At 40.3% G+C, this 13,612-nt stretch overlaps 1 protein-coding gene across 12 annotated transcripts in view; it reads right to left on the reverse strand.

The window, feature by feature from the left end:
• Positions 1–13,612, reverse strand: part of nedd4l (NEDD4 like E3 ubiquitin protein ligase) — a 62,382-nt gene that overhangs the window by 11,600 nt on the left and 37,170 nt on the right. For 5 of the 12 annotated variants that reach the window (XM_037751973.1, XM_037751972.1, XM_037751971.1 and 2 more), the window contains 6 exons: positions 11,726–11,785; positions 9,176–9,322; positions 8,008–8,208; positions 4,695–4,892; positions 3,236–3,313; positions 2,596–2,610 (listed from right to left, as the gene is read on the reverse strand). In XM_037751973.1, coding sequence (XP_037607901.1) covers positions 2,596–2,610; positions 3,236–3,313; positions 4,695–4,892; positions 8,008–8,208; positions 9,176–9,322; positions 11,726–11,785 — 699 coding nt within the window. The remainder of the gene's footprint in view (positions 1–2,595; positions 2,611–3,235; positions 3,314–4,694; positions 4,893–8,007; positions 8,209–9,175; positions 9,323–11,725; positions 11,786–13,612) is intronic. The other 7 variants (XM_037751974.1, XM_037751967.1, XM_037751964.1 and 4 more) reach the window with 6 other exon arrangements.

Below are 13,612 nucleotides of genomic sequence, written 5' to 3' on the forward strand. Positions count from 1 at the left end.
TTTTTCCTTTTTTAATTTATGTTTGATTGAACTTGTCTGACTGTTAAACGGTCCAAACACTGACTACAAGCTCAATCAAACACCACAAAGGAACTGAAAGGATTTTCTCTCCTATTTGAGTCGAGGTCTGAGACGTCAGCAAGGCAGGGGATACGACCACAACATAAAGGTTAATCACCACTACCAGGTCAAACCAGTACACTGACACGGTGACCACTCAGTACAGTGTCACAGGCCACACACACGCACACACAGACACACACTCACACTCGTACGGCACCAGCAGTCAGGCAATTAAAACAGTAGATTGAAAGTAAAGGGGTGGGGAAAGGGACCGAGTCTGACAATGTGTCAAACGGGGTGAACCTACAGTATGCGTGTTTCTCAACGTATCCTCATACAACGGTTCGTACGATATATCACGAAAAGTTATTCCTCATTTTTTGAGCGTTTTCCTACGAATGTCCAGCAACACGTGACGCACGTAATTTCGTGATTTCCACTCCAGTATTTTCAAAATAAACTTCACAGGAAACAACTTAGTTAGGTTTAGTCAACAAAACCTCTTATTCAGGTTTAGGAAAAGATCGTGATTTGGGTAAAAATAACTACGAAAGTGCCTTAACTTAAGTATGGAAGTTACGTGACAAAAAGTACTGCGTTTTGAAAAGATCGACTTGGTTAGGTTTAGGCAACAAAACTACTTACCGAAAAACTGCAACTAATAGCCCCGGCTTTTATTTGCTTCGATCACTGAACTCAACCGGCGTATTTGGAAAGGGGCCTATTATTCCTCTTGCACAAAACTGATGCTCAGCAGAGATGGGAAATAATACCTTATTGATTATTCAAACCATTATGAATATTACTTGTATAAAAATTAGGCTATTGAATAATATATATAATAATAATAGCGACGAGCTGGCCTGCCGAAAAAGGAAAAGGGGGGAAAACTTATGACTTATGATGACTGCTTTAAAAGTAAGGAGTCGCTACTTTTTATTCGTCTTGTTTACTGCTGTACCCGAATAGTTTGAAGCACAGATCTTGATAATGGTGACATTCTAATTATTATTATGAACAACTTACAGAAACATTGCGTGCCTTCGATTTCAAACACATGAGCGACAGGTGCTAAGTGTCTTCAGTCCAAAAGTCAACATTTATTGAAGACTCGATGAAAGATCGATTATTTCCAAAATTCACAACCACATGCTTCCATCCGACGAAACACTCTGCTTCAATCCATATTTGTTCCATCGTTGTGTTTATCCTTTCAAAAACAACATCTGCGGTCAAAAAACACAAAGGGAGGCGCGCATCTAACAGGCGATCTAGCAGCAATCAACAGCACCATAAATCTGAATGAATTATAGATTGGTGCTCATGGTTTCCGTAAAATGAACTGGACGAGTGAATTGTGGAGAATCTACCCGATTTAACTATGTGTAAGATGTCCATATTGACAAAAGTTACCTGCCGTTTAATTGAGACCTGCGTTTATTTGTCAAAACGAGTAGCCAGAGCCGGTGAGTAAAATGGACTTGGTGTCTAATTGGGGGCTCAGCTTTCAATTGAAGTTTTATGATAGTTAGATTTAGGAGAAGATCGTGGTTTCGGTTAAAATAACTCCGGAAGTGGTAACTTAAGTACGGAAGTTACGTGACAAATATTGACTTCTGGTTTCACACGAGGTACAAACACCGGTCTCCGAACACTGGTCTCCGAACACCGGTCTCCAGGGCAAAATTAACGGAAGTTACGTGAAAAAACTACTTAGCTAGGCTTAGGAAAGATCATGGTTCTGGTTAAAATACCTACGGAATAACTTAAGTACGGAAGTTATATGACAAAAACTACTTAGTTACGTTTACGAAAAGATGGTGGTTTGGGTTGAAATAACATCGGAAGTGACGTAACATAAGCATGTAAGTTACGTGACAAATACATCAACGTTGACTTCATGGTTTCACACGGGGTACGAACACCGGTCTCATGTTTTTTTGTATCCCGACCTCCTCCCTCTTTATACTTCCTGGTTCACGATCACGTGGATTACATACAAATTTGATTTGGTGGGATATACACGAATTACAGTCCATTACTTTTCGTAGGTATACGTAGCTACGAACGGTGTATGAGAACAGCTTGGTGTTTCTACGTATGCTGCTACTGCGTGAGTGGATAGACCAGATTGAAAAAACTCTGATTACAATCCTCTAACACACATGTTTCTCTCCCTCCCTCTGTCCCTTTATTCAACCGTGTTCTCCTCCTTCATTTTCCTTCCCTCTCTATCAAAAGCGCCTCGTTCCACTTTCCCGACTCGTCTATCTGTGCCTCAGACACTGATACAGGTGCAAGGAGGGGGGGGCGCACAGAGAGAGGAAGTGGGGTAAAAATACTGATGAAAAGGAAGGGGGGAGGTACAGTCCATCCATGCCGGTCATGAGAGAGAAAGATAGAAAGAAAGAGAGAGAGAGAGAAGAAGAAAAAAGGAAATATAAAGAAAGCGCAAGGCTGTCTGCAGGCATTTGACCAGATTGGACCGGACCAGACAGGTAGGCAGGCAGAGGGAGGGAGGCTCCAACCAACCTCCTCTAGTAGGTTCTGCCAAACAGACATGGCCAGGTGTAGAAGAAGTAGCACCACCAGAACGGAGAGAGAAAAGAGAAAGAGGGAGAGAGAAACACACACACATGCACACATCACACAAACCTATGAAGCTTTGATTATTCAACAGCTACCTACGGTAACGTTTGGCCCACTGGTTTGGGAGTTTGTCTTTGTCACACAGATAATAGTGCAGGTGGCAGACACCTCCTAATTAGGGATTCTCACTCACTCAGCCCCCAGACTCGCTGCTTTCTCATCCTCGCCAGTTACATTCTCCCACTGACACCCTCTTTTTCTAACAGGACTTAAAAAGGAAATTTCTGATACAGTGTGATCACAAGATCATGTCTCATCTTCCCACTTCATTCACATAGCTCAGATTTAAACATGCAGCATTGAGTTAATTTATTTTTTTAACAAAAAAAACCACAACAAAAACATGAAAATAAATACCATTTCTCATTCAAAGTTTATCTTAAGAAACACATAACAAGTTCATCTTGGCAAGTTAGTGAGTGAGTAAATGAGTGACCAAAGCCAAAGCAGTTATTGGGACGTATGAGGATTGATGCGGGCCACAGGTTAAATATGCAGTTGGTCTAATTGTGAGTGTACTTACAGGAAGAGGACCAAGTTCGCCAGGCTCGATCGAGTTCTTACTCCTCATATGGACTGGATATTTCAACCTGGGATCCTCCTGGTTGTCCAAAGAGAGAGGGAGGGGAAGGAAGACATTCAGAAATTCAAATTCATTATTTCAAAACAGGGAGAAGAAATTAAAAGATTTAACCCATTTGTGCTCACAACTAAATTTTTTAGAAATTTACAAAATTGGTCATATCGTTAGGCTGAAAAGTGAGTTTTTTCTTATCATACTATATCTAGTATTTGAGCACATGAGACTACTGTTTTTACAAAAGAGTTTTTTTGCATTTTATTTTAGGAAACAACAGTAGTCCCATGTGCCCAAATATTAGATATAGTATGATAAGAAAATGTCTGTAGCTCAGAAACTACAAGGAGCACAATCAAGTATTTGGTATCTATGCACTCATAACAAGTTGAATATCAAAGATATGTACACATATGCAGTGTAAAAACATTTAATAAACACAATATTAGCATTTTTCCTAATTTTTCAAAAATCCTGACTTTGAATATTATTAAAAGTGGGATTTTTCATATCAAAGATTTGCACACATGTGCAGAATAAAAACATTTAATAAACACAATGTTAGCATTTTTCCTAATTTTTCAAAAGTACTGTCTTTGACTCTTAATAAAAGTGTGATTTTTCATGTGATCTAGAAAATTCCAAAGCTATACTGTTAGATGCTTTCCTAAAGTATGTTCGTACCAAATTTCAAGACATTTGACCAATCAGAACAAATGTGGCATTTTTTCCTTATCATACTAAATATAGTCTTTGGGCACAAATTGGTTAATACAACACAACTCTTTAGTCTGAAGAGCTGAATTCTAAAAATGTCAAGTTGACTTTCACGCCACCAGGTGTCACTACAAGATCCTGGAAGATCAACACTAACCACCACCCTAGATTATTAAGAATTCTAGTGTCTATTTAATAACTAGAACTGTGAAAATAATGCTCATAATCACGTGCAGAAACACAAAATATAAACCACTCCTATCAATGTTATAGCTTCATTTGCTTTGTACACTTTATTTTAGCAGGTTTCATGGAAAGAACTAGGTACATTTGTACGAATTATGAGGAAAATAGAGCCAAAGGTGTCGGAGTTATTTCATTTTAGTTGAGTTTCTACACAGATGTTGATTTTGAGAGGAATTTCCTTGAAATTTAAACCCAAGTAAATACTCATTCATTATTCATTTGTTATTGGAAACTTCATATGTCTTCGTATATTCTGCATCGTATGCTTGTCGGCTGACCTTGTGCTTGAGTTTATGCAAGCAGTTCCCTATAATTATTACCAAATAACATCGTTCTTTCCTGGAAACGTAGTAGGAAATGGTTAGGAAATTACAGACGTGTAAAATAAAGCTTTACCCTTCGGACATATTTCAAAACCCGTTACTACAGTGTGTTAGCTCACCCAGGTGGTGACTCTGCTGTTGTGGTCGATGAAGAAAGGCCGTCCGTTGGGGGCTATCCTCATCTCCCAGCCTGGGGGCAGGAAGCTCTGCTGCGTCTTGGGCTGTGACTTGGGTGAGCTGTAGGGGGACGGCTGGGGAGACTGCGGGTTGGAAAATGTGTCTTTTACAGCCCTCCGCACCTGGATGTTGTTGGCTCCCTGGAACCAAAATGGAAAAATATATAATATTATCACTCCCATTAGACTAAAGATGGGAGGATTAAAGTTGAATGTGGATTACTGACAGCATGAAACAAAAAAACACTGATGCTTTGAAACACAACAGACAATAACAAGGATGGAAACCAGTCTGTCTTGGTATTGTTAGAAAACTGAATAAGACTAGAAAAGCAAAACCATCTCCATCGTCACCACAATATCATATCTGAGAAAGGCAGGGGTAAATTCTTTTGATTCCCATGTGAAGAAGGAGGCAGCTGATCAACACCCACACTGCGTACTGCGTACTCCATGGGCCTGTCAAGTTGTCAGTCTAAATGTCAAACCACTATTCAACACATTTCAGCTTTTACTGATTCCCTGGATATTGCCTCTGAGGCTTAATGTTACAATGACAACATGTTTGTAGATTTTCCACTCCTTCATGGATCCCTGGGTGTAAAAGGCCAAGAAAAACGAGAAGATTATTAACTGTTAAACTACCAAAAATCTTCCTGAATCTATTTCTGGTAATAGATGGAGCCCTTGGTCACATTATACCACAATTCTGTCTCTTGTTTTCCGTTTGCTTTGCTGGTGTTTCTGTCGTGTTTGGCTGTTTTATTCTGTTTGAGTATTTCTGTTTGGTACTGTAAGGTGTCCTTGGTTGTCGATAATAATGTATTAATGCAATTGTTTTGTGTACCATGTGCCATGTTATGATTTGAGCATATTTGTATGCTAAAACCTGTGAGGTTTTCGGGACAATATTTGTCATTGTTTTGTGTTGCTAATTGATTTCCAATAATAAATATATACATACATTTGCATAAAGCAAGCATATTTGCCCACTCCCATGTTGATAAGAGTATAAAATACTTGACAAATTTCCCTTTAAGGTTACATTTTGAACAGACAAAAAATGTACGATTAATCATAATTTACTATTTTAATCGATTGACAGCCATAATTATTCCATAAACCATGTATCTACAGAAAAACAACCATTCCTGGCATCTTATAAACCTCTAAAGCAACATTACACAGACTAAAGTTGCTCAGGGCGAATGAGTGTTCCCACATCACATTCTTCTTTTAGCATTAATTATCACGTTATCTGATTTTTAACAAGAGAAACGACGGCTTTAATTAATCCACAGACTTCCTCCTGCAATCTTGTAATTACAACTTTCGACAGTGAGTGTTTCGCTTCCTTTTACGTCTATAATGCCTTGTTAACACATAGACGTGCGCCTTAATTAAACCTTCTTCAGGTCTGTTCCCCTGGTAGAAGCACAGAGTTAAGCCATTAAGAGGTCAAAACGAGACCGCCTGCATCATTTGAAGCTTAAGTTAAAATCTACTTTGCATAGATGACAAAAGGTCACAGACAATAAGTAACTCAATCAAAAGTTTCACAAGTTTTCTAAAATGTCAACTGCTTTCAAGCTGCAAACTAGGGCTGCAAATACCGATCATTTTCATTGTTGATTAATCTGTTGATTATTTTCTAAAGTAATCGATTAGTTGTTTGTTCTATAAAATGTCAGAAAATGGTGAAAACTGTTGATCAGTGTTTCCCAAAGCCCAAGATGACATGCTCAAATGTCTTGTTTTTACCAAACATATTCAGTTTGCTGTCATAGAGGAGTTAGGAAACCAGAAAATATTCACATTTAAGAAGCTGGAATCAGAGAATGATGCTTAAAAAAATACTCAAACCGATTAATCGATTATTTAAATAGTTGGATATCAATTTAAGAGTTGACAACCAATTGATTAATTGTTGCAGCTCTAAAGTGCATGTTAACACACGTAACAACAACATAACATTCCCAACACACACATACACCAAAACACACAGAGGTATGGTGAGAGCATAAAAATCTGATACGTGCAATGAAATCCAATTTAGAGAGTTTTAGGACTTGATTGTAATCATCCCAGGGAGTTATTTGTACAACGTCACAGCCTAAAAAAAATTTGCCTGCTCAAGCCAAAACAAAAAGTTTTTTAAGTTATTCCCTGCAGACTCATGTGGCTCACACATTAACCACCTGGGCTGTTTGATTATTAAACCCCCTGACCAATGAGTAAACATAGCAAAAGTGACCACCGCTCACTGCTTGACCCCTGCTAAAGTAGAGCCAAAGGTGTTGCCCTTTTGGAAAAATTTCAAAAATGTTGTGCACCCTGGACTTCTAACCCCCAAAAGGCACAACTACACCACACTGTCAACCATCATACCAAATTTGAAGTTCTTAAGTTAAATAGTTTTCGAGTTCTACTCCTTAAATTGAAGTCGAGAGAGAAGCCGAAGACAAATTTCCACTAAGGTGGACAATAAAGTCAAAGTAAAGTAAAGTAAAGTGCTTTTGTGGTTGCCTTTTTGTTCCTAAAAATGTCTCTGGATTTAATGATATTTAGTTTCCAAGATCAATATCATTGATTTGGATATCCCCAGGTTTACTTTAACAAATTACAACAATCCTTAGGGACCTGTGATCAATTCAGATTATTTATTCATCCAGCAGTAACTGAATCTCTCTCATCTCGGATTTACCACACCAGCCTCACACCGTTATTGCATTAAAACACACTGCGCTGCAGAATGAAATACTGAAAGAGAGCATATTGTTCACAACACAACTCATCATCATGAATAACAAAAGCTTGGACCATTTCACGTGGCTAATCATTGTTCAACGGAGAGCTGTCGGCTCATTATCCATTGAATATAGGGGGAAAAAAAGAGCAGTGTGAAGAAAGAAAATCACCCTCGACGGAGAGATGAAAAGAAAAGATCGGTTAAATGATGAGATTAATATTTCCATAAGGGTTGAAGAGACAGAAAAGCAGCGTCGAGACAGAATTAACCTGAAAGAAGAGAGAGAGATGACAAAAGAAATGGTGTAATATTAAAGAAGAATTGGATGATGTAGATGGGTGAGGATCATGATCATCTTCAAAGGGGATGGAAATGAGGGATTGCATGACAAGGAAGGTGTGGAAGGGTAATGATTGGAGGAAAGAGGAGATAGAAATGAGTCCTTAAGGGTGTGAATAGAGGAAAAGGATACGGCAGAGCGGGATAGTACAGGTGACTAATTCTCACCTCCAAGGGGGTGGAAAGGGTGACAGTAGGGGAGCTGAGGCTACGAGGTCGTCGGACTTGGGGCTCATGGAGGTGGTTGTTGGAGGCATTGGAGGAGGAGGAGGAGGGAGTGGATGGGGGTGCCAGGGCCGAGGCTCCTCCTGACGCTGCTGCTGCTGCTCCTGCTCCTGCTGTTGAGGTGCTGGCTCCGTCTTCAGTCAGCTGTTAGTGAGAATAGCACTTTTGAGGTTAAGTGGGGTGGGAAATAAGGTAATACCAAACTCATCATAAGCCATGCTTCCAGAAGATGGTTGTCTGCACCGGAAAGGCCCTGGATGCAAGCTTTTCTCTCAGGGAAATGAGTTCCTAAAATGTCAAAAGCATGGGTCATTATAGGCCCACGAAGACATTCAATTATGTCTCTTAAAATATAATGATTAAGATTATGCATCCGACTAGAAAACAGGGACAAACGCTTGGGATCAGTAACATAATGTACTGGAAAAATGAAAGTCATTGTTACTTACAACCCTTAACCAAAGTGGGCTGGTACAAAACAAACTCAATGCTATGATATTGTTATCATTTGGTAGTGTCCTCTCCTTCTGAGTAAATACCAAAAAACAGATGAGAATCAGAGAATGAGAAGACCGTGTGATGAAAGACAACACATACAATACAACACCAGTGTTTTGATAAAAGCAGAAAAGGGTGGATGTCAAAGAGGAAAACCCAGTCCCATGTAGCGGTCTATGCCTGAGCTCAGACTAATGTGGAGCTGCCACATTCGCAGACAGAAAGACAGTGGGGGGAAGACAAGTGGAAAAACAGGGTAGAAATGGGGGAAAAGGGAGGGAAAAGTGGTGGTTGCAGCAGTCCCATGCCAGGGTTTTAGAAAGAAGTGACCAATACAGGGGCTGCACTTCATCCAGAGTGTCAAACAAAATGCTAGACAAGAGGAGGAAGACACACAATAAAGTTGGACAGAAGGAGGAAACCCGGGCAGAGAGAAAGACAGAAAAGGAGACGTTTTGAGGTTGCAAAGCAGCGTCTCTTTCCGTCATTCTTTATGGCTACACAGAGGAGAAACACATAGAGGAGGAGGAGGTCCGACACACAGGCCTCGGCCATGACAGGGGCCGAGGAAGGGATCCAGTCCCATGCATAGAGTCCAGCTCAGCCTGCACACCTGCTGTACCTGCACAATTGGCCTAGTCCAGGTAGTGGTGCGGCTGTTATGGTTGACGTAATAAGTTCTTCCCTTGCCGTCCTTCCTCTCCTCCCATCCGGGGGGCAGGCCGGGGGTGGTCAAGGCGTAAGCAGTCGCTGAGGGAGACTGGCCAAGTGTAGAGAGAGAGCAAAGCAAAGACAACTAATCAGTACAGGCTGGTCATGCGTAAAGGACATGTGGAGGGATGGAATATAAAATCTATCAAGGACAACACAAGAGCTTTCAAAATCATTTCCCATTCCAGCTGTGCAGAAACAGTGACAGAAAGTTTAGGAACAACATATGACAAAAAAAAAGATTTTTAAACTCTAATGGAAAAGTTGGTAACTGCGTATGATGTCGTGAACCTTCACCCACAAAAAAAACAATGAAACACAGAGTCGTACTAAAAATAAACACCACACGGAGAAAAGAAGTGGATTATTACTACTTTGCTGAGTGAACTATTAACCATTTGTAGCATAAAGATTACTGGAATAGTCAACCAAACAATCACAACATTAATCGTGGCGATATTTTAGATAGCACCCTCGAACATTGGAGACACCGGAGATGCCCCGAGCCGAACCAGGCATATTTTAATGGATCGGTAATCAGCCGATCCTAATCTCCTTCTTTCTTTACTGTACGCTAATGTCTTTGTCCACCTCAGTTTGCTAGTGTTGCAGCGCTGCTCACCCTTTTGCCACAGCCGGGATCTACAGTGCGAGCTTTTTGCTGCATATGTGAGTTAACTGTGTAAATGTGAAAAATGAATAGGGCACACTTGAGCGTCACCGAGGTTTGCAAAATGCGGGGTTTACAGAGCTCCGATCTGTCCAAGAGTGTTTCTGTAAGTTCCAACAAATCCAACAGAGTGATGCATCTTCTCTGTAGCGGATTGCGTCAATTTCAGGAGTTGCATTCTCCAGTTTCATTCATATAATATCAATATTTTTTTAACCAGGACCTACAGTACAGCTTGTGAAAAATAAGGTGTGTCAGATTAAGTAGTCTACAGCTGTTTTATCAATGAGTCAGTATGAAAGGACTCTGATCCTTAATGCTGCTTTTATGGCCTGTTATCAATAGCGGATCAGTGTCATTACTTAATATTAACTACCAGGTTGCCAGACAACACACATGCAGGGCTTGGACAACAAGGATTACCCGCTTGCCAGGGTAACTAAAATGCCACTTCGGGCTAGTAAATCTAGCAATTCGCTTGCCTTAGCAGGGGATATGGTAAAAAAAAATTATTCTGGAGCTGATGATGGAAATAGCTAAGGAGCCGTATCGCTTCCTTCTCCGTTGAGAGAGACAAAGTGAATGAGTGTAGTTGGGTGGCGTTGGAGGACGTGGGCAAAACTCCAGATACATTTACTTAAAGAAAGATTAAACATGACAATTAACTTTGGTCTTTGTTGTTATCTGATAAGCGGCACTAATAAATAAAACAATTTGTATAGTAAAAATTGACAAGAAGATTTCTGCCAAAAAAAAACATAAATTTTGAACCCTGACGTGCGCACACACACGTACCACAGTATACAACATATACAGCAACTTTGGGACAACTTCTGATCTAAATAAGCACTTCAGCACGCCACAACATCACCAATAACAGAACTAAATAAAGATGGATTCATTTGGCTATGGATGGTTTCATCAGCTCATTGTTTCCTGCCGGCAAGGATGAAGATTTTAATGAATGTTTACACAAACTTCTTTCCGTCCATTTCAGAATGAATGTTTGCTGAATCAGCTTGTGATTTTCGGTTTCGTTTGTTAGTCGAGCAGGATTACGGAAAAACCACTGGCCCGACTTTCATGCGACGTGGTGGAAGAATGTAGCATGTTAACCTGACCTGCCAGATGATTTGTTACACAGAACAATCTAAGAAGCCGTCATTGGAAACTGTTTTGAAAAGGGATTGGATGAACCATCTGTCAATCAAACTCTTGCTGAAGACAGTCGGGAGAAGAGCGAAAACATCTGTTCCATCAAGAAAAGCCTTCAGTGCCGTTTTTTTCTCTTCTTTCAATGAAGAAATACTCTCCAGTTCTGATATAACTGATGCTATCGCAGCTACGTTAACCTCTTCAGGTTGTTTAGAACCAACAGTCGTCTCCCCGTAGATCCTCACACCCGTAGCTGCCGGTAGCTTCTCTCACGACGTAGATTTGGTCTGTGCTCTGGCTTGCTGGACACAAATGCATTACTTCTACATTAAGTCTGAAAAGATGGATTTTAGTGTCATATGTGGTCCGGTGATTCTCGTGTGATCTTGTGACATCGCGAGAATCCAGCTGCCGTGCACGGTAAGACGCCAAATACGCCAACAAAGAAGAACCCGTTCAATTTTGGAGCAGATTGGCCTTGGTGGAGGTCTGTGCTCTCCAAGTACCCTTCTAGTTTTAGGTGTCAAATCTAGCCGGGGGACACCTGTAGCCCATCCTACGTGGTGTCTAGGAACTAAGAGGTGTACGACTGATAGGGTTTAATCTGTATATAAACTGATATATTACCATAGACTCCTCACCACCTGAGACTGTTTGAGCTCTTGTTCTTCTGGTCTGGGAACCCTGCTGGTGGTAGACAACAGGGGAAGATGGTTCTTTAGTTCACAGTACGTTATGTTTACAATGCCAGGGAGGAAGTAAAGGGGCAAAGGGGGGAGTGTTTGGGCAGTACTGAAGGTTGAGTTAGGAAAAGCTGAGTGTACAAAAGGGGGGAATTGATTCTCAAAAGGAGGTGAGGAGTTACAGAAAGGGGGGAGAATCATCCAGTGAAGCATACGAGCTGTGAGGTTGGTAGCAGGGAGGAGTGCAATTAATTTGGAAAGTAACTGCGAGTTGTGATTGGTTGACGTGGTTACACAAAATGTAGGTTAGGGAAACTTTTAGTAGTGCGCTGTCAGTGAATCAACTTTAATATTAAGACAGACAAAGAAAAAAAAAATCAAGACAGTCTGAGCTGCAGACGCATTTCCCTGCTGGAGGGAAGACAGTTTCCCTGAACAGTAAATTTAATCCCCAGCCAGTGCAGCATCTTTAATCTCAACCCGAGTAGAAAGTGATGTTTAAAGCTACAGTAACGGAGAAAACAGTTCTGTGTCCTGAAAATCTGGGAGCAGTGGAAGTGAATTACTGTGCTGAAGTTCAAAGAAAGTTCACAAAAACGAAGTGGAATCTCAGACGTGAACTGTGAGAGAATGATCAAATACAGGAAAAAAAAATAAATAGAAATTGTAGTTTCATTCAAGCGATCAAAAAGACAAGTAAAATGACAATATCAGTGCAGTTCAGCCTGCAGTGCCTAGCAAAGACACTGGATGTTGTTCTGCTTAATCTAAACTACATAACCTGATTTGCACTTAACAGTTGCATCACTACCAACCCGGTAACAGTAAACAGTCTTTTAACTACAGTAAAGAATGACCTCAAGTGTTATTTCTAATGTCAAAACCATAAAAGAAAGCAAACATACTGTACATGTGGAGACATATTTAAAGTCACACACAACCTCCAATTAAAGGATAAATGTGGTGATATTCTATATTTGTATTATTGTCAAGTCATCCCAAAACCAATAATTAATTAAATCAACTAACAAGTATCTGCGCAGCAAAAGCCTGACATACAGTAGCTTAGTCCTTGGTACCGCAGGCCTCCATAGTTGTGCAAAAACTATTTAAAACACATCAGGAAGCCTCACTGTCGCACTGGCTGGCATGTTCCTTCATTACCATGAATATACTGTAGCCACTATAGTTTATTTTGAGTCAATCCCACATACTGTATACTCACCTGGGGCATCGTTACAGAAAAATATCCTAACCGCTCATCTTAACTTAAGAAATCCTAACCATAACTGTAAATTGTATTCTTCAAATCGTCACGCCTGTTTCTATGTTTAGGATTTACATGAGACTGCCTGTTATCTTTGATTATAATGTACCAGTAGACTACTCGAGATGGACAAGCCATAATATCAACGGCTCTCACTTGTCACTGGCTAGCTTGCTATCATGGACAAAAAAAGACAGGCTACGAAGAGTTGGAGGCACTAATCATTTTGGTGGAGGAGAGGACACACCACCTTCTTTTTAATGAATGAATGAATTACTTAATTGTCTTGGCAGTTGATACCCATTAACACATGGTCTGGGAAATTTAAATTGTCATCATACGGTTTAGTTTCATTAAAAATGAAATTATATATAGGATCCGTTTGTCTTCAGTAGGAACCGGTGGGTTTAACGATGAGTGCTATAGACAGGTTAGGGAAGTCGGAAAGTATTGAGTGACGGACCAACACATTGTTGGCTTTGGTCTTTTTATGGGATTTGATGACAATAAGAAAAATATAGAATAATGCCAGCCTTATCCTTTCAGGTTTACCAACTTGTAATC

The sequence above is a fragment of the Sebastes umbrosus genome, chromosome 19 (assembly GCF_015220745.1).
Source record: "Sebastes umbrosus isolate fSebUmb1 chromosome 19, fSebUmb1.pri, whole genome shotgun sequence".
Lineage (NCBI taxonomy): Eukaryota > Metazoa > Chordata > Actinopteri > Perciformes > Sebastidae > Sebastes > Sebastes umbrosus.